General features: G+C 43.2%; 1 protein-coding gene across 1 annotated transcript in view; it reads right to left on the bottom strand.

Moving 5' to 3' along the window:
* Window positions 1–4,367, bottom strand: part of OPRM1 (opioid receptor mu 1) — a 36,191-nt gene extending 31,824 nt beyond the window's left edge. Inside the window, exon 1 of the mRNA XM_032770825.2 lies at window positions 4,000–4,367. Within this exon, the coding sequence (XP_032626716.1) occupies window positions 4,000–4,304 (305 nt within the window). The 5' untranslated portion in view covers window positions 4,305–4,367. The remainder of the gene's footprint in view (window positions 1–3,999) is intronic.
* Window positions 4,368–18,258: the final 13,891 nt, after the last annotated feature.

Below are 18,258 nucleotides of genomic sequence, written 5' to 3'. Positions count from 1 at the left end.
TAAGTACCTTTATGGATCCCACCCTTAACCTCTTTGTGTCTCATATCCCCATCTGTAAAATGAAATAATAATACTTCCTTTCTCCCACTCTTTGTCTTGTCTATTTAGATTGTAAGCTCTCTGGGGCAGAGACTGTTCCTTAAAATGAGTATGTACCATGTCTAGGACACCAAGGCTTCTTGGTGATGTTGTAATACAAATAATAATAAAAGCAAAGATTGTGAAAATGGTTCTATCAGTTATTGGATATTTAACAGGTTCTGCTGGAATAACTAAACAACCTCAAACCAATACTTATTTACAAGCATCCTTACTCTGTTATATTATGCATCTGATTTTCCCCAGTGGAAAACATTCAATACGTGTATCAAACAAATATGGTCATCAAGCCATTTAGAAGTATTTGTACAGCTGGAAAGTTGCCAGGAAACGGCATGTTTTGCTGATTGGATAAAATCACGACGTGATATACAATCTTTCCAGCTATTTCAATTTAAAATCCAGTCCCCAAAGGGTAATTTGAAACAGCAGCTCCCTAGCCTGGGATAGGACTACTCCAGCTGGAGCCACTGATGTATATTATTGAATCTCCATTTACCTTAACCCTGTCAGCCAAGTTGGCTTATTAATTGGTGTGCCATAAATTCACTAGCATGACACTACTACTCTTAAATACATACTGTGGGTGAGACAAATTTCTACTCTCATCAATATCTCAAATCCTGTACTTTTGTGGTTAAGATTTTCAGTACTGGGAAACATGTCCACTGTGAAGTTTCTGCGGTTGCTGCTGTAATACAAGCAGTTGCTGTGGGACTGTCTCCATTCTGCCCTTTCAGTTACAATATGGCACTCATCACTAGCAACTAGTTTCCATGCTATTCCTGCTAATTGTGCCCTGCTGCACCAATCTGTCAAATTAGTCCCAGGTTGAATGAGACATTAAAAAGTTCCCTTCTGCTTGTATTCTAAACTAGTGAAAAAGAACAATTTTAGAAAATAACTACTAATCTGGGTTTGCATTTGGTAAGGATAACAAGTCTTGTGGATAAGGGAGAAGCGGTGGATGTGGTATACCTAGACTTTATTAAGGCATTTGATATGGTCTTGCATGATATTCTTATCAATAAACTAGGCAAATACAACATAGATGGGGCTACTATAAGGTGGGTGCATAACTGACTGGATAACCATACTCAGAGAGTAGTTATTAATGGTTCCCAATCCTGCTGGAAAGGTATAAGAAGTGGGGTTCCACAGGGGTCTGTTTTGGGACCGGTTCTGTTCAATATCTTCATCAATGACCTAGATATTGGCATAGAAAGCACACTTATTAAGTTTGCAGATGATACCAAACTGGGAGGGATTGCAACTGCTTTGGAGGATAGGGTCATAATTCAAAATGATCTGGACAAATTGGAGAAATGGTCTGAGGTAAACAGGATGAAGTTTAATAAAGACAAATGCAAAGTGCTCCACTTAGGAAGAAACAATTAGTTTCACACATACAGAATGGGAAGAGACTGTCTAGGAAGCAATATGGCAGAAAGGGATCTAGGGGTTATAGTGGACCACAAGCTACATATGAGTCAATAGTGTGATGCTGTTGCAAAAAAAGCAAACATGATTCTGGGATGTATTAACAGGTGTGTTGTAAACAAGACACGAGAAGTCATTCTTCCGCTCTACTCTGCACTGGTTAGGCCTCAACTGGAGTATTGTGTCCAGTTCTGGGCACCGCATTTCAAGAAAGATGTGGAGAAATTGGAGAGGGTCCAGAGAAGAGCAACAAGAATGATTAAAGGTCTTGAGAACATGACCTATGAAGGAAGGCTGAAAGAATTGGGTTTATTTAGTTTGGAAAAGAGAAGACTGAGAGGGGACATGATAGCAGTTTTCAGGTATCTAAAAGGGTGTCATCAGGAGGAGGGAGAAAACTTGTTCACCTTAGCCTCTAATGATAGAACAAGAAGCAATGGGCTTAAACTGCAGCAAGGGAGATTTAGGTTGGACATTAGGAAAAAGTTCCTAACTGTCAGGGTAGTTAAACACTGGAATAAATTGCCTAGGGAGGTTGTGGAATCTCCATCTCTGGAGATATTTAAGAGTAGGTTAGATAAATGTCTATCCGGGATGGTCTAGACAGTATTTGGTCCTGCCATGAGGGCAGGGGACTGGACTCAATGACCACTCGAGGTCCCTTCCAGTCCTAGAATCTATGAATCTATAAGGCATCATATTATTTTTATTTCTTTAAAACACTAACCGTTTATAACTTCAGGACCACTCAGGATAACAACATATCACCTTGCTTTAATATATAGAATTATTTCTATTTCCTCTTCTCATCATATCATGAAAACCTTTACAAATTACATTAAAATTAATGCAAGAAAGATGTTGTTTCTCACAAGAATATGTATTCTAAATGAAACCCCAATTTCCTAAGCAATTCCATCTGTTGCAATCATTGCTTTCAATAGATGGTGCTGTTTTCTCAGAGAAAGTGATTGTAATCTGATTTCTCCCAAATGTTAGACATAAGAACGGCCGTACCGGGTCAGATCAAAGGTTCATCTAGCCCACTATTTGTCTACCAACAGTGGCCAATTCCAGGTGCCCCAGAGAGAGTGAACCTAACAGGCAATGATCAAGTGATCTCTCTCCTGCCATCAATCTCCATCCTCTGATAAAGAGGCTAGGGACACCATTCTTTCATTCCTCTCTTACTTGCCTAGTATTAAGAAATCTGATTTGTAAGTTTAGAGGACTCAGTCATGAAACAACTGCAACTTATTTAAAAAAATCCTTTAAATCTTAAGTTGCTCCTTCGAATAACAGTTGTCCCACTAGTAAATATATTTATCTGGAATTGGGATTATCTGTGGGAAAGCTAAGAAAAATTGCAACAACATCGAAAAAGTGATCCTTTCCTTAGTAGAGGTCAGTGGAAATTTTGCCATTAATTTCAAAGGGAAGACTACAGAGCCCCAGGAAGAAAGGGAGGGAAGGAGAGAGAGAGAGAGAGTGTGTGTGTGTGTAAAAGGTTAGGTGTTATAATATTCACGAGTGTAGTGTTACAGAATCATAGTTTTAATCCTTCTGTCTCCATAGCTAGTGTGCTAGAGTTCTCTGTGAACGCACATCACAAATGTTCTGAGCAAATGCATTTATCTCCACTTATTTGTGAGCATTTGTTCTGGACTCTGAGGTAGTGATTACCAGACTATAAATCACAGCCATGAAGATTATAAATTGCCACCTAAACAAGTAGACGTCACTTTTGCCTCTGTGGTGCATTGTGTTAATTTCTTTCTCTCTAATTTATTATTATTCGTTTAGTCAGCTCACCTCTGAGCCTTGCTGAAATTTCCTTCATGAGGCAGAAAGGTCCTGTTGCCTTCCTCTGAGCTGATCTTTGTGCAATATTTTTCTCTCGCTATCAGACCTGGAATACAACTTTTCCCCAGAACCTCTTCAGTTTACCCCTAGCAGAGGCGTCATTTTAGCAATACATTGTATTAATATCGTCTGCGATTAGCCACAAAGCAGAAAGTGGAAAACAGAGAGGTCTGTCTAAAGGATCTTTCCCCCTCCACCTCCCATGTCGCTGAAGCAGGAAGAGGCAACTTGCAAGAATCTTAGCCCCTCTCCAGCCGGCCAGCACAACCGTGGCGGGAGACACAGAGCATGGTGTGGAAAGTATCTCCAAGCAGGACCCTACTTTCAGCCGAGCCAGTTCAAGAGTGATTCCCTCGCCCCCTTCCAGCCAGCCTCATCAAGGCAAAGACATCATGTCCCCTCTCTCCACACCCCGGTGTCAAGCAATCGCACTGTCTGGCGCCATGTAACTGCTCCCGGGTTGCGAGCGGTGCCGAGGAAAGTGACTAATAAGAAAAAAAGTGGTTGGCGCTTTATAGCCTCCCTGGTCTCCCTCCCTCCGGCCCCCAGCCTCCGTGCGCGAACACAGCTCCCCCTGGCCCCTGCCCAGCCCCTTACCTGATGATGACATACATGACCAAGAAGTTTCCGAAGAGCCCCACCACGCACACGACGGAGTAGAGAGCCATGATGGTGATGGCTGTGATCATGGAGGGGCTGACCCCGCTCGCCGGGCACGGGCTGCCGCTGCCTCCCCCCTGGCTGCTGTTGGTGCCGCTGCAGGGGTCGGACTGGTTCCAGCCGGGCTCCTCCGGGCGCCCGGACAGGTTGCCCCAGACGCCCGGCAGCAGGGGAGGGCAGGCGGCGGAGGGAGGCGCGAAGGGGCCGCAGGCGCTAGAGTTGGCGGGGAAGGAGCTGTCCATGGTGCTGGGCGGCGGAGCGCGCAGGACGCTCTCCGGTGCAGCAAGTAAATCGCTAGGCGGGCAGCGGGCGGGCTCAGCGGCGTCCCTCGCAGGCCGCCTCCAGGGGGAGAGGGAGCGACGCCAGCCTGCAGCCAGCGAGGCGCACCGGGCGGCGGGGGAAGGCGAACTGACACATGCACCCCGCGCCTCGCAGCGCCTGACACGCGATTGTCTTCGGCTGGAAGCTGCCACCTCAGCCCCCACGCGGAGCACCCGGGAGCTGCAGGGCAGGGGCGGCGGGGAGCAGGCGGCTGGCTGGGGAGGGAGCGAGAGCGGGATCTTGCGCAAAAGAAACGCCAAAGCTTCGCTAACTCGCCTGCCCGCCAGATGCGCGCGCCCGCACGTGCGCTCCCACAGCTGGATGGGCGGCACGTGTGTGTGCTGGCTGGGCGAGCGCGGAGAGGCGGAGCCTGCGGCTGGCTGGGGGGCGGGGGGGAAGAAAAAGGGGGAGGGACGCGAGTCGCCTTTTCTTCTTGGCGTTTGTTCTTTTTAAGGGACTTGTGCAAGGAGGACATGTGACCCGGTTGCTGTGTCCCAGCCTCCCAAGGCTGGGTGACTATCAACTCTCCCCACCCCTCTCCCGGGCAGAGGAAACGGGAGGTGAGAAGGGGGAGGCTGAACTCCCGTTTTACAAATCCCCTTTGCCTTCGTTACCTCCAGCTTTGTTCTGCTCACTCCTTCTTCCTCACCGAGGGGAAGGAGGGACAGAAGGGCAGCTACTTGGACAAACCACACAGCTATCTTTCCCAAATGCAATATATTCTTTTGGATCCAGTCAGTGGCAGCAATGGCACTTATAATAAAGTCATTTCCAATCTGCCCTTCCCAGCAGCTGGTACCTGCTCCTCTTAGATCTTGGAGCACAAGAAAGCACCAGCATCAATAGAGAAAATGTGACCTGAAGCTAGAGATTCAACAGGTTCCTCTTATAAGGTGTGTAAGATGCAATTGATTAACATAATGAGCCAGAGGATCTTAATGTTGGGTTACCCTCTTATTAGATAGTTTCAGTGGGAGTTTGCTGTATCTAGTAAAACGTGATTTACCATATGGCAACAGGTTGTGAAATGATTGGCAAACAGACTTGTGTTCTGCTTTTAATGACGCCTAAGGATTGTGACCAGAGAAAGTTCTGCTTGACCATTTTATCAAGGTGTGGAGATTTTACAAGATTTGCTAACATTACAAGGAACAGACCCAAAGACACCATATTTGAAGGCTGTAAGCATGTATTTTATTTACACACTTCTTGTTTGGACAGGTTGGCATTTTTAAGTGGAACATTCATTCCAAAGCTGCACTGAAATACTCCTGTGCATTTCCAGAAGCAGCCTGCCAGCTCAGCATTTTTTGTACCAAATTCTTTTGCTGTCACATTCCTGAAGTCAAAGGGGCTCCACTGAAAATAAGAGAAAAAAGTTAACTCCCAGTGAAAAGGAAGCAGGAAACATAGCTGACAGTGTGACTGCTCCATATTCTGCATTACCTCGCTCAGGCCTAGCTCAGCCACTGCTCAGCATCAATGCACTTCTTGCCTGCAGAGCAGGGAAAAGTGGGTATGTCTATGGTGACCAGATAGCAAGTGTGAAAAATCAGAATGGGGGATGTTTGGAAGTAATAGGGTCCTATATAAGACAAAGCCCCTAATACTGGTACATCTGGTCATCGTAGATGTGTCAGAGTTGCATAGGAGTGTGTAAGGCTGGGGTGCCATGGGGGTACGGGGGACGGATACTTCCCCCTGAGTTTCTGTACAGGAAGTGTGTGAGCTCCTAGATGGAGGTTTTAACTACAGCACATCATTAGTGTGAAATGTAAATTCTGTGTAGGAGATGTGCCCCGGGGGAAGGGAGTCAGTATTTTGTTTACAAACAGAAGCAGGGTGATTAAGATAAGAAAGGGAAGTGATTAAATTAAGGATCTGAAAGTTTAGCCTGTAAAACAGGAATCTCTCTGTGGAGGGATTGAGGGGGTTCTTTTAGAGGGAACACAAGAGACTCAGAAAAAATACAACCAAGCAACTCTGAGCCAAGGTTACATTGAGAAAAGGGGGAGATTTGGAGGTGTTGGTGAAAAGAAGGGGCCAAAAACAAGAGAATTGCACATTTTAAATGTGGGTCAGATATTTAAGTATGAAAGGTATAGTTATTAAGCACATGTTAATATCTATGAGTGGAGGCACTGATGGCAATAGAAGTTTTACTGGATTAAGGACTAGAAGATTAGACCCTCCAACTTTCTTTCAAGTGGAAGAGCTGCCCAGAGCTCCTGTGCCTGTTTATTTTCCTTTCCTATACCTCAAAAGTCTCAATTTTTTTCTCAACTTTAAAATGTGGAATTCTCTTGGTTTTTGGTTTTAAATATTCTCCTGTGAGAACTGCAACTCAATCACTGTAGTGTTGTGTTTAAGAGCCCTCTGGAAAGTAACTCGCATTTAAACAGAAGTGAAAGCAGTGTTGTCAACTCTCATGATTTTGTTATGAGTCTCATGATAATTATTTCAGACGGATAGCCGTGTTAGTCTGTATCAGTAAAAACAATGAGGAGTCCTTGTGGCACCTTAGAGACTAACAAATTTATTAGGGCATAAGCTTTCATGGGATATAATTCACTTCATCAGATGCATGGAGTGGAAAATACAGTAATCAGGTATAAATATACAGCACATGAAAAGATGGGAGTTTCCTTGCCAAATGGGGGGTCAGTCCTAACGAGGCCAATTCAGTTAGGGTGGATGTTGTCCATTCCCAACAGTTAACAAGAAGCGGTGAATATCAACAGAGGGAAAATTATTTTTTGTAGTGATACAACCACTCCAAGTCTTTATTCAGGCCTACCGACACTACGCTACAGACTGGGTCACTTCAGAAAATAATTTTCCCTCTGTTGATACTCACCGCTTCTCGTCAACTGTTAGGAATGGGCTACATCCACCCTAATTGAATTGGCCTTGTTAGACTGACCCCCCTCCCACTTGGTAAGGCAATTCCCATCTTTTCATGTGCTGTGTATTTATACTTGCTTCCTGTATTTTCCACTCCATGCATCTGATGAAGTGGGTTGTATCCCATGAAAGCTTATGCCCAATGTGATACAGCATGGCCAGAGGGCAGCAGGAGAGGGTTAGAAGGGAGCCTTATTCCCTGTAGAGGGAAGAAAGTTTGCTATAGATTAATTAGAGTACCTGAAGCCAATTGAAGCACCTGAAGTCAGTCACCTGATATAACCCCCCTGCTTCAATCTGACAGGGGAAGGTGTTGGAGCAGAGAACAGTTTGAAGGAGTAGAAACAGAGTGGATTGGAGTTGGAACAGAAAGCAGTTTAGAAGGAAGCAGAAGAAAGTTTGGAGAAGTGCTGCGGTGGGCTAAGAAGACTAAGACCCTAGGTAAAGGGACACCTGGCTTGTGCAGAGGGAGAGCAGGAAGCCCCCACAAGCTGAAGGGCAGGAGAGGGAAGTAGCCCAGGGGAAGGAAACATTAGTTCAAGTGGTTTACTGCTATCCCTAGGGCCCCTGGGCTGGGACCCAAAGTAGAGGGCAGGCCTGGGACCCTCCCTCTCCACTAGGACTCTAGTGAGGCAGTTAAAATCCCAGTTCAGGGGTAAGAAATGGCCTATGACACCCCCTCCCAAGAAGAAAAAGCGTGAGATACATCATACTAGTACTGGCAATTTGCCACACCAAATAAATTTGTTAGTCTCTAAGGTGCCACAGGGACTCCTTATGATAATTACTGTTTTCCTTAAATCACCAGCACTTGGAGTCAAGTGGATATGTGATGATTTCAGCCTTCATTCTTAAAGAAAAATGAAGTTTCTAGTCCTTGTGGCTGTGGAGAAAGCTTCAAAATTTGACCCCAGTGCACCGTAAAGGGTCAAAAGGCAGAAGGCAAATAAAAAGAACACTAAGTCTGTCATTTTCACATAATCTAATGATTTAAAGCCAATCTCATGATTTTTGTTGTGCCTGATTCATGATTGTTGAATATTTGGGATTGGCAATACTGTGGAAGTGACTCAAAAGTATCAGTAGATGTGCATCCAACGAAGTGGGTATTCACCCACAAAAGGTCATGCTCCAAAACGTCTGTTAGTCTATAAGGTGCCACAGGATTCTCTGCTGCTTTTACAGATCCAGACTAACACGGCTACCCCTCTGATACTGAAAAGTATCAGTTTCTCTCCTGTTGAAGGTCAGTTTCTAGTCTATTATTTGTAGTGGGGTAACACTCCTACAGCCCCAGGCAGGTGCAGTATAAACTCATGGGACCTTGCCCTGTAGGATCTTTCCAAAGTTAAATGATCTATTCCAAGATGATAGAAAGTAATCCAGATTTTTCTACAATTGTTTCAATTGTTGTATTCAAGAGTTAGCAACAAAGTAAGAATATAAATTAAAATTTTAAACCTGAGCAGTGTCCCTTGTCCCTTAAGTGACTTAACACAAGATGTGAGAATGTTAATATTAGAGTTGAGTGGGTCTAATATTTAATTATCTTTTTATATAGGAATTTGATATAGTGCTCCTATGAGCTAATTTCTAAATTATTATTTAAAAAAAACCCTACAGTTTTCAGATGCCTAAGTAGCCCCTGGAATCATGGTTAAAGTTGCCTCCCCTCCAATCTGAAGTGGTGCCCCTTGTGTAAGGCCTCTAAAGTCTAGTCAGTGTACGTCCAGGAAAGGCAAGATGGCTGAGTAGCATCCATTTTGGAGGATGGGAGTTATTTTCACTCCATACCAAGAACAATATATCTCACACAGGTGCTATATTTGCATTCCTAGTGGAGGTTAAAGTGGCTACGATAGAAGAGGGAGCAGCAAATTCTGATGAAGTACCTTAGTTCATTAGCAGGAGGAGGAGGAGGGGAAAAGATGCTATAGGACTTCACAGTTGGAAAATAATTTTTTGAGGTATATAAGTCTGGATAATGGGAAATATTCTTCTATTTTCTAAAGTGACATCTCATCAGGGGGCATTGGAGTTGTAAGGGAAATGGAGGAGAAAGGTCAAAGAACCTGCTGTGTGTGCAGACTGGTGCTTATCAGCATGCACTTTTCTACACCCAAGTGATTATTTTCAAAAGCTCTTTGGCCTGTGTGGACTGGGCATAGCCTGTTAGAATAATATTTTTAAATGGTGCTTTAGAATAGGAACATCCCTATTCAGTGTGAAAATCTACAGGAGGGGGAAAAGTACAGCAACAACTCTGAGATTTTATCCTTTCAGAGTTGATGCCTCATTCTCCCTAATGAAAAGAGGGACTTTCTGGCGTGCAGAATTAGTAGGGAATAAGGCCTTGAACAGGGATCGTCAACCTTTGGCATGTGGCTTGCCAGGGTAAGCCCCCTGGTGGGCTGGTTTGCTTTCCTTCTGCGTCTGCAGGTTAGCTGATCGCTGCTCCCACTGACCGCCGTTCACCGTCCCAGGCCAATGGGGGCAGCGGGAAGCAGCACAGGTTGAGGGATGTGCTGGACGCTGCTTCCCGCCGCCTCCATTGGCCTCTAGCGGCAAACTGCAGCCAGTGAGAGCTGTGATCGGCCAAACCTGTGGCCATGGCAGGTAAACAAACCAGCCTGGCCCACCAGGAGGCTTATCCTGGCGGGCCACGGGCCAAAGGTTGCAGATCCCTCACCTTGAAACTGGGCCACTGTCAATGCAATGGATCTTGGAGCATGCATGCAGTGGAGCAGCCCCTCCTTTTGCTCCCTCAGCCCCCATTAAAGCCATTTGACAGCTTAACTCAGGACTGGAGCCAGGTAGTCAGTAATCCTTCTGATGTGCTTGTGCCTAGCTCCTTTCTAGAAATACAGTGTAGGGCAGAAGCTAATGCAGCTGGGAGAGCCTGTTCACATCCCTTCTTGCCCCTTAACTATCACAGCCACCTGTTGCCTGTTTTGGTCTTTGATTTTAATGAAGATCAGTGTCTCATCAGACTGGTCATTAGGAGGACCTTTGACATTAAAATGAGTTATTGATGCCTAAAGGTGGTAGAACATATTAATCTGTTACATAACTGAAAAAATAACACATTAAATGAAATTGACCTTCTGACAGGTGAAAACCTTGACTGCACTGAGGACTGGCAAGAAGCCCCAGGGATTAGTCCCTTTAAGAAAAAGCCTCATTAACCAAAATTTCAGAGTTAAGTGAAAGAAAAAGAAAACTGGTTAAACATAGCATTTTACAAACACAGTACAAACTTTATTACTCAAGTGGCATGGGAGACACTGAATAAATGTGAATAATCAAGGTTTCAGTTAATTAAGTGGATTTTTAACATGATTAATGCATGTGACCCTCTTTCTGATCACAGGAGATTTAGGATAATTGAGGCCTGGATAGTCAAAGTTCTGCTGAGTATACACTTGCAAAGTTGCTGAGTCAGGTGAGAAGGGACAGCTGGCACACACAGGAGGTAGAGACATCGATTTTAGCTTGCACATCCCTGAGAACCTATGGACAATGTCATTCTGAACCTCTCAAATTTGGGGGGTACTTGTGATATTTCCACTTAAAACAGGGATAGTAGGTGAACTCCTGGCCCCACTACTCAAATGGACCAGGGTTTCACCGGTGTGTTGGAATCTCCAATGGTTTGCACATTGTAATTTACACAGGTTCAAAGTCGGTGTAAAATGCTATCAGAACGAAATACGCAGGTGTAAACAACTATATAAAGTCAAAGGGGGTGGAAAATGAGGTCCCCATATCTGTTTATTATGTACAAATAATATAGTGTATCCACCCCAAATGTACAGAATGAATATTCCTAAAAATTTACAAATAAATAGGTTAATTGATGTAATAGATTATAAGATGAGGAGAGACCATTATGATGTGATCTCCAGCATAACACTAGCCATAGGATGAGGAACTGAGACACGTGGAGTGGGATACACAAAGGTACTTAGGCATTGCAATGTTGAATGTCAGAGCACCAAGAAAATCCAGGAACAATACTGCAATTCACAAGGCTGAGTTAGGCACCCAAGATCCCTCTATATTGAATAGGGAGAGAGAGGTGCCTAAGAATGCTACCCACAAAAATCATCATGCTAGGTGGGAAAGTCATCTAACCTAGCCACTGGGAGACACTAACCAGAGTGTGGGGCCATAAGCTCTGCCGCCTCTCAGATACCAGTGCATAAATCCAGGCTTCAGGCAGATGCCTATGTCTGTTTAGCTATCCATAAATGGGAACTCACCACCTGCAATCAGATGGCTTAGGCGCCTAAGGCATTTCTTGCAGGAATGAGTTAGGATGACCTTTAAAAGAGTCCTTGAGTTATTTCAAGGAATAAGTCACCTTGGATACTGCCAGTGTCCTCAGTCTCTCTCCTGTGGTGTTTGTCTCCGTTCATTTGGCTCAAGTCAGAGCATAATTTCTGGAAAAAAACATCATTTGATCCATAGGGCATTTATGTGAAAGCCAAGTTCCATATATTCATGGCATATATTTTAACATTTTGTATGAACTGATGAAATGATCAAACACTAAAGGAAATGTTGATGCCTGGAAATAAATGTGCAGCAATACAAACATAGATGCATGAATTTCTCTGGAAGACTGCACTTTGGCATGCCTTTGAAAGTTAAGGATAGTGTGGGCCTGGAGAGTCACAGTTTATAATCTCAGTGTACCTAGATCAATCTTCTTCAAATTGCAGGGATGATTACACACAAGCAAAGTTTTCAGTTTAGAAAAAAGAGCCATTCTGAATTGTCAGAGTTGCATAGGGAATGCTGAAAAGTACGGTATGTATTTGTCTATTATACAGAAATGGCCAAACGGAATTTTTTCAGACTTTCTCTCCAAAATCTTCATCTAGACTCAGAACAAGTATGTTGCATTTCTAATCAAAAGGTATTTTTTAAAGGAATATTTTGTGCCTGAATATAGGAACTTTAAATATATCATCTGTGACAGGGTAGACAAATCCTGCACCAGATAGGAAGGGGTTAAAAAGCAGCCCTTGGCTCAGTTTGCCCCATCCCACTACACTTAGGCTGTGGGTGTCAGACTTAAGAGGAGGAATGCCAAGCAACTGAGGACTGTCAGTGAAGGAGAGCAGGCAGGCTGGTCCTGTGTAGAACAAGGAGCTTGACTTGCACTAGGGACTGTAAGAGGGCTGTGGCCTGCTTGAGCACTGGGAAGGAAGGAAGGCAGGCCTGGCCTGGTCTGTAGATTAGAGAAGAGCCCTATTGCTGGTCACTAAATGGGAAGACATGGGGATGCTCAGAGTGCTCAAGGATTGGAGCAGTGTTTTCCCAGGAATTGAAATTGGGGCGTGAGTGTTCAAATTTACTGTGAGGAGGGTAGAACCAATGAGGGGTGAAACCGTGAGGGTGAAGGTGGGCTGTATGGCACCATAGTAAAAACTGAAAAATGTTACATGACCATTTTATTAGATTTAACTCATGTTTTAAAATCATCACACAAATTAAAGTTGGCTACTCAAGCCTCCTATGAAGCACTACATCTACATCCCTCTTGGTTTTTTGTTATTTTGCACAACTCTGATGATGAACTTCTTGAATGCAATGCGTTCATCTTTGGTGGCTTCTCGTGTGTCCAGTACTTTACTACTTCCATTCCTTCAATTGATATGCTCATTAGTTCATTCACATGATCAGGCAGAAGGCAACTTCTTTCAGAACACAAAATTCTATTCAATGATGAAAAAGAACGCTCAGCTGTAGCTGTTGTGACTGGGAGTAGCAAGAGATGAATTCTTACTTCTTTCATCCCAGGAAACATAGCACAAAGATCGGGTCAAGCCACTAGTGACGATAAAAAAGAAGTTGAAGTCAAATCATTCATTCATCATATGATATTCCACTCTGTGTTCAAATTCTCTATTCTATCCTGAGCACATGGCAGCCCTATTGCTGGTACTGCCTCACTCCGCTCAACTGTCGGTGTTTTATAGGACTGGGATCTGTAAAAGCTACATAGAGGTTGAATAGAATCTAGAACTCACTGTTGTAGATTTTTAAGAATCAAGTCTGGGTACTTTTTCAGTTGTCTTAACAAACATTTCTTGTCCTCTTCACTTAAGGATTCAATATAAATGCCTTCATTAGTCAACTTCTGGACTAAAGTCTTTGCTTCTTCCAGTACTTTTTCAATGGATAGCTCTCTGATCCAAATGTCACTTCTATTGCTGGACAAAGATCTACTACTGTTGTAGCAGATGCCTGGATGGCATTGTTTAATGAACCAAGTAGTTTCAACATTAGACTTACAAGAGAGAGAATGGCAATAGTCTTCTCTGAACATAGTAGCAAAAGTAATCGACCAGCCCCACTATTTACATCCATCCCATCTTGGTAGATACTTTCCAAAGCCAGTAATAATGGCTGGAGTAATTTTAAGACAACAACCAAGGATCGCTCATGAGAAAGCCCCAGGGTTTTCCCAGGTTGGACTAATTTGAACTTCAGTTTCAGTGTATCTTCTATATTTTCCAAGATATTCAGTCTTTTTGGACTCTTGCTGAAAAAAGAATATAATGAAGACATTACATTGTAGCTTTTAAAATGTCTTTTGAAGAATCTGCAGCTCGTACTAGCGCTAGTTGGAGTAGATGACCTCTGCAGTGTGTATAAGAGAGATTAGGGTTACACTTTTCTCTGAGCAAAGTTTGTACTCCTCCCTGTTTTCCAGAGAAGTTTGCAGCTCCATCAAATGCACAAGCAGCCATCTGTATGGGGTCCACTTAACAAGCATTTAACTCTTCTAAGATGTGGGTTGTCACAGATGCAGCCGATGTGTCTTCTATAATGAACATCTAGAAATGCATCTACTGGCCTACCATTGACATCATGATAATATATACAGTGGCTTAATACTTGTTGCCCATTTGCATCGGTGCATTCATCATCCATGTATGCAAATTTTTTGAATGTGGTGAAAGAGTTCTTCACTTCTTCAGCTGTTGAGTCTTTCACTGTTGCACCATATGCTTCTAGCCAGTCGGTTGAGTTTCTTGCAGAAAGATAGTGACCATTTGCTGGTCTTGTTCGGAGCCAGTGTTCAAGTTCAGGATGAACAAGGGACAATGCACTCAACATTGGCCTCCAGTTTGTAGTGCATGGTATCTCTTGCTTAAATAGAAAGTGTGATGCCACAGCCATGTGTATTCGCATGAACTGTGTTGTGTCTCCAGCATTCTTAACAGACTCATTAACACTCACTGGTGTTGTCCTTGGTCAGTGGAGACTCGGAGTTCAGAGGTGCTTTCACATGAGTTCACCTCCCAGGTGGGGGGCAAGAAGGCACTTTGCTCATTCCTCCAGCTGCTCACTTTTTGCTTTGGCCGCTGTTGTTCATTGTGCCACCGTTCACTCCATCGATCTGTTGCAAAAGGCCCTGCACCGTCACCTTCTATTGCCACTTGCCACTGTGACCTCTGCGAGTTGGTCTCTTGAGGTTCCACCCAGTGATTTCAGCTGAGCTCTCAGTGGGGCAACCTCACTGCTAGTGCAGACTGGGCTGTCTCTTCCACAGAAACACTGTCTCACAGCAGGTCTAAGCACTTAGACCTGATTATCAGTGATTTGAGCTGTAGTGGTCACTTAACAAAACAAGACACTATCTATGGAGCCTAATCAGCTCTCTTTAAACAGTGGAGGGGGGCAGGTCAAATAGTACTTGTGACTCAGGCAGATCATCAAGTAAAACACCTGTCCTCACCCATTCTCTTGATGCCCTCAATCAGCACAGGCTAAGTACAGTTCTGCTGCCCTTTACTCACACAATAAGAATACTAAAATTTCATTTACCCCCCCGCACCCCATTCAAGTGATTTGTAACCCAACCCCAGCCAAAATCTATCCTTTGGGCAACACAGCTCTGTTTGCTGGATACCTAGGCAGATTAGGTGTGAATGTAAATACAATCTGTTCCTGAAGCCTTTCCTCACAACCCCCCAGCTCAACATTAGCTGTCAGGGAGAGCTCATTTAGACTTTGCTTACAAATCATAATTTGAAATTATTAGGTTGGTCAACGTCACTACTGACATTGTCATAAAAAACAACAACTGTATAAGGAAGCTAGTCTATGTTTATACTTTTCAAGTCTATTATACTTTTTCAGATACACATTTTTATCATAAACCATATATGCTTTTAAAGTGTGTATTAATGTTTCAATTTCAATTCAAATTTCCAAACAATCACTAAATTGGCAACTAGCAAGTAACTAGTTCACAAAACCGGAGGGAGCAGGAGGCTGGTGTTGGGGAAATTCAGGGGTTGTAGGGTAATCCCTGGGTTGGAGTGTCCTTATTGTTGACTTGTAAAGAGAGAGTGAGGGCTGTGGCCTGGAGTACAGTGTTAGCATTGTCAGAGGCTGGTGGTGCTGGAGAACTGACCCACAGCAGGCACAGACAAGGCTTTCTCATGCTAAGGGCAAGTGGTTGGTAGTGAGATGCCACAAAATCCTGGATATGCCCAAAAAGCATCACAAGTGCCTTGCTGGGAGAAATGTGGAACTGCATTGTTCCAGCAGGGAGTCCTGGGAAGGACTGCACTTCAGAAAGGCATGGTAGAGCATGATCAGTGCTCCCTGTCCCCTTTGGAGACACAAACACTGTCAGTAGCTTTTGTGCTCACTTGAGTGGTATAACTCTCATTATGCCCAATCCAGTGTAAAGCTGCAGGATTTAATAAACACTATTTGCCTTATTATTATCTATAAGTAGTCTTCAATATCATTGACTTCTGTTTAATGTATAAAGCATAGAAGGGACATAGTTTTAAAACTCAGAAGATTCTTCTTTTCTGTCAGAGAAAGAGGCACAATTTACGTCGTGTTGCTTTTATTGCTTTGCATTATCTTATGCATGTTAGGACTGATCCCAGGTCGCTGGGTCACCCCCTGAGCTTGTTAATATTCATAGAGAAGATTGGCAGAATTTCATCACGGAATCTTTTATGAACACATTTGCATTAGTTGTCCAGTTATAGTCAGAATTCAATCCATAAAATGTTTGAAATGGGGATTTAGAAGCACTGCAGTTAACATACTCTTCTCTCTAAAAGGCAGCGCTAAATTACACTCCCAGGAAGTTCAGTTATGGATCAGTAGACTGATGTCCCTGTAAAATAATTCAGTATGCCTCCCCTTATAATTTTAACTCACCCTTTTTCCATATGCATAAGAACATAAGAATGGCCATACTGGGTCAGACCAATGGTCCATCTAGCGCAGTATCCTGTCATCCAACAGTGATCAGTGCCAGAGGTGTCATAAACAGATAGCTAAGGGTTAATGTTTCTTTTACCTGTAAAGGGTTAACAAAGGGAACCAAACACCTGACCAGAGGACCAATCAAGAAACAAGATTTTTTAAAACTCGCATCCCGTCTTAGTTCAGTGTCTCCTTTCGTCCGTAGGTCTCCGTCTGTCTCTCGGTATGAGAAGCAGGATCTTCTTATCTTCTTCTAATCTTCAGTTCCAAGTATGTGATACAAGACGAGATGAGAAGACAATAGGCTGTTTTATGTCTTTTCTTTGTATTGTCACATGTGTTGTACGTTGCTGGCGATGTTTTAAATTGTATTTCTTTTGAGATTAGGTGTTTATGTCTTTTTTTCTTTTAAGACATTGAACCCGCATGATATTGTTATCTTGAACAGCAGGCATTTTGTTGTCTTTCTTTCTTATTTAAAATAAAGCTTTTTCTTTTTAAAAACTGTGGATTTTCTTTTCTAAGCTGAGGTCCGTAAGGGCGTATGATCCTGATTGTGCCAGGATTACGGTCTCTCTTCAGGGAAAGGACTGGCAAGCAAATGGGGGGCAAAAAGAGAAGAAAGGGTGGAATTAAATTCCCTTCTTGGTTTGTAATCAAAAATGTTTAAAGTCTGGTTCTTCAGGACAAACCACGGAGGAAAGCCTGGAGAGAAAGTATAAAGAAGGAAGACTAAGGAAGAAGGGGGAGTTTATTTCCCTTTGTGTATACGATCAAGACTCAGGGCATTGGTCATTAGGGATCCCCCACGGAAGTTTTTGGACAGGAGAAGAAGGTGAGCCAAACAATATTGGATTTTTGGAGCTCCAGGATGGGAAACACATATCCAAGAATCTATCTCAGGTAATTAAGTTAGGAGGTTTCATGCTAGACATCACTATAGTTTCTGAACTCATAAAGAGATCAAATCTTGACATAAAAACCTATGACACGTCAGACTCAGTGGGCGACTCCGCGTGCGCATGACAACTAGTACCCAGGACATTATGACCTGATCCTCCTGTTGAATCCAGTCCACATGCTCTGGCAATAGTCAGAGATTTACACACACCCCAAAAGGCATGGAGGTCTTGCGATCAAAACCTGTCCATCTGGAAAGCTAACAGCCACTTGATGACTATGCCATGAACTTATCTCAATTCTTTTTGGAACCAGTCTATTCTTATTGAGTCTTCATAACATCTCGTGGCAATGCTAAAGTCACAGATAGACTGGTGTTGTAGTGAATCAATCCTTCTGTTTCTTTACCATGGAGTCTGTAATTTTACACATGAGTGTGTGACCCATTGGTTCTTGTCTTAATGTGAAAGGGATATTAAATAACTTCATTTATTTACTTTCATCCACACCATTCATGATATTTATAGATTCTCTATACATATCCCATAGTTATCTTCATTATTCTAGAAAACATGAACAGTTCCCAGTCTCTTTTTAAACGCTCCTATTGGAAGCATGTTTCTACTCCCAATCATTTTTGTGCCCATACTTGTACGGTTCTTTCTATTTTAATATATAATTTTTTGTATGAGGCATGGGGGACCAGCGAATGCAATGCAGTATCAAGGCATGGGAAACGACAAGCAGAGTACCATCGGTCATTAATAGTGGCACTATGCTAGTTCTCCACAGTGCTCTAGTTTATTTACGTTTATGCCT

Source organism: Chelonoidis abingdonii, chromosome 3, assembly GCF_003597395.2.
Source record: "Chelonoidis abingdonii isolate Lonesome George chromosome 3, CheloAbing_2.0, whole genome shotgun sequence".
In the NCBI taxonomy this organism is placed as follows: Eukaryota; Metazoa; Chordata; order Testudines; family Testudinidae; genus Chelonoidis; species Chelonoidis abingdonii.
This window is presented reverse-complemented; position numbering and strand designations above follow the sequence as displayed.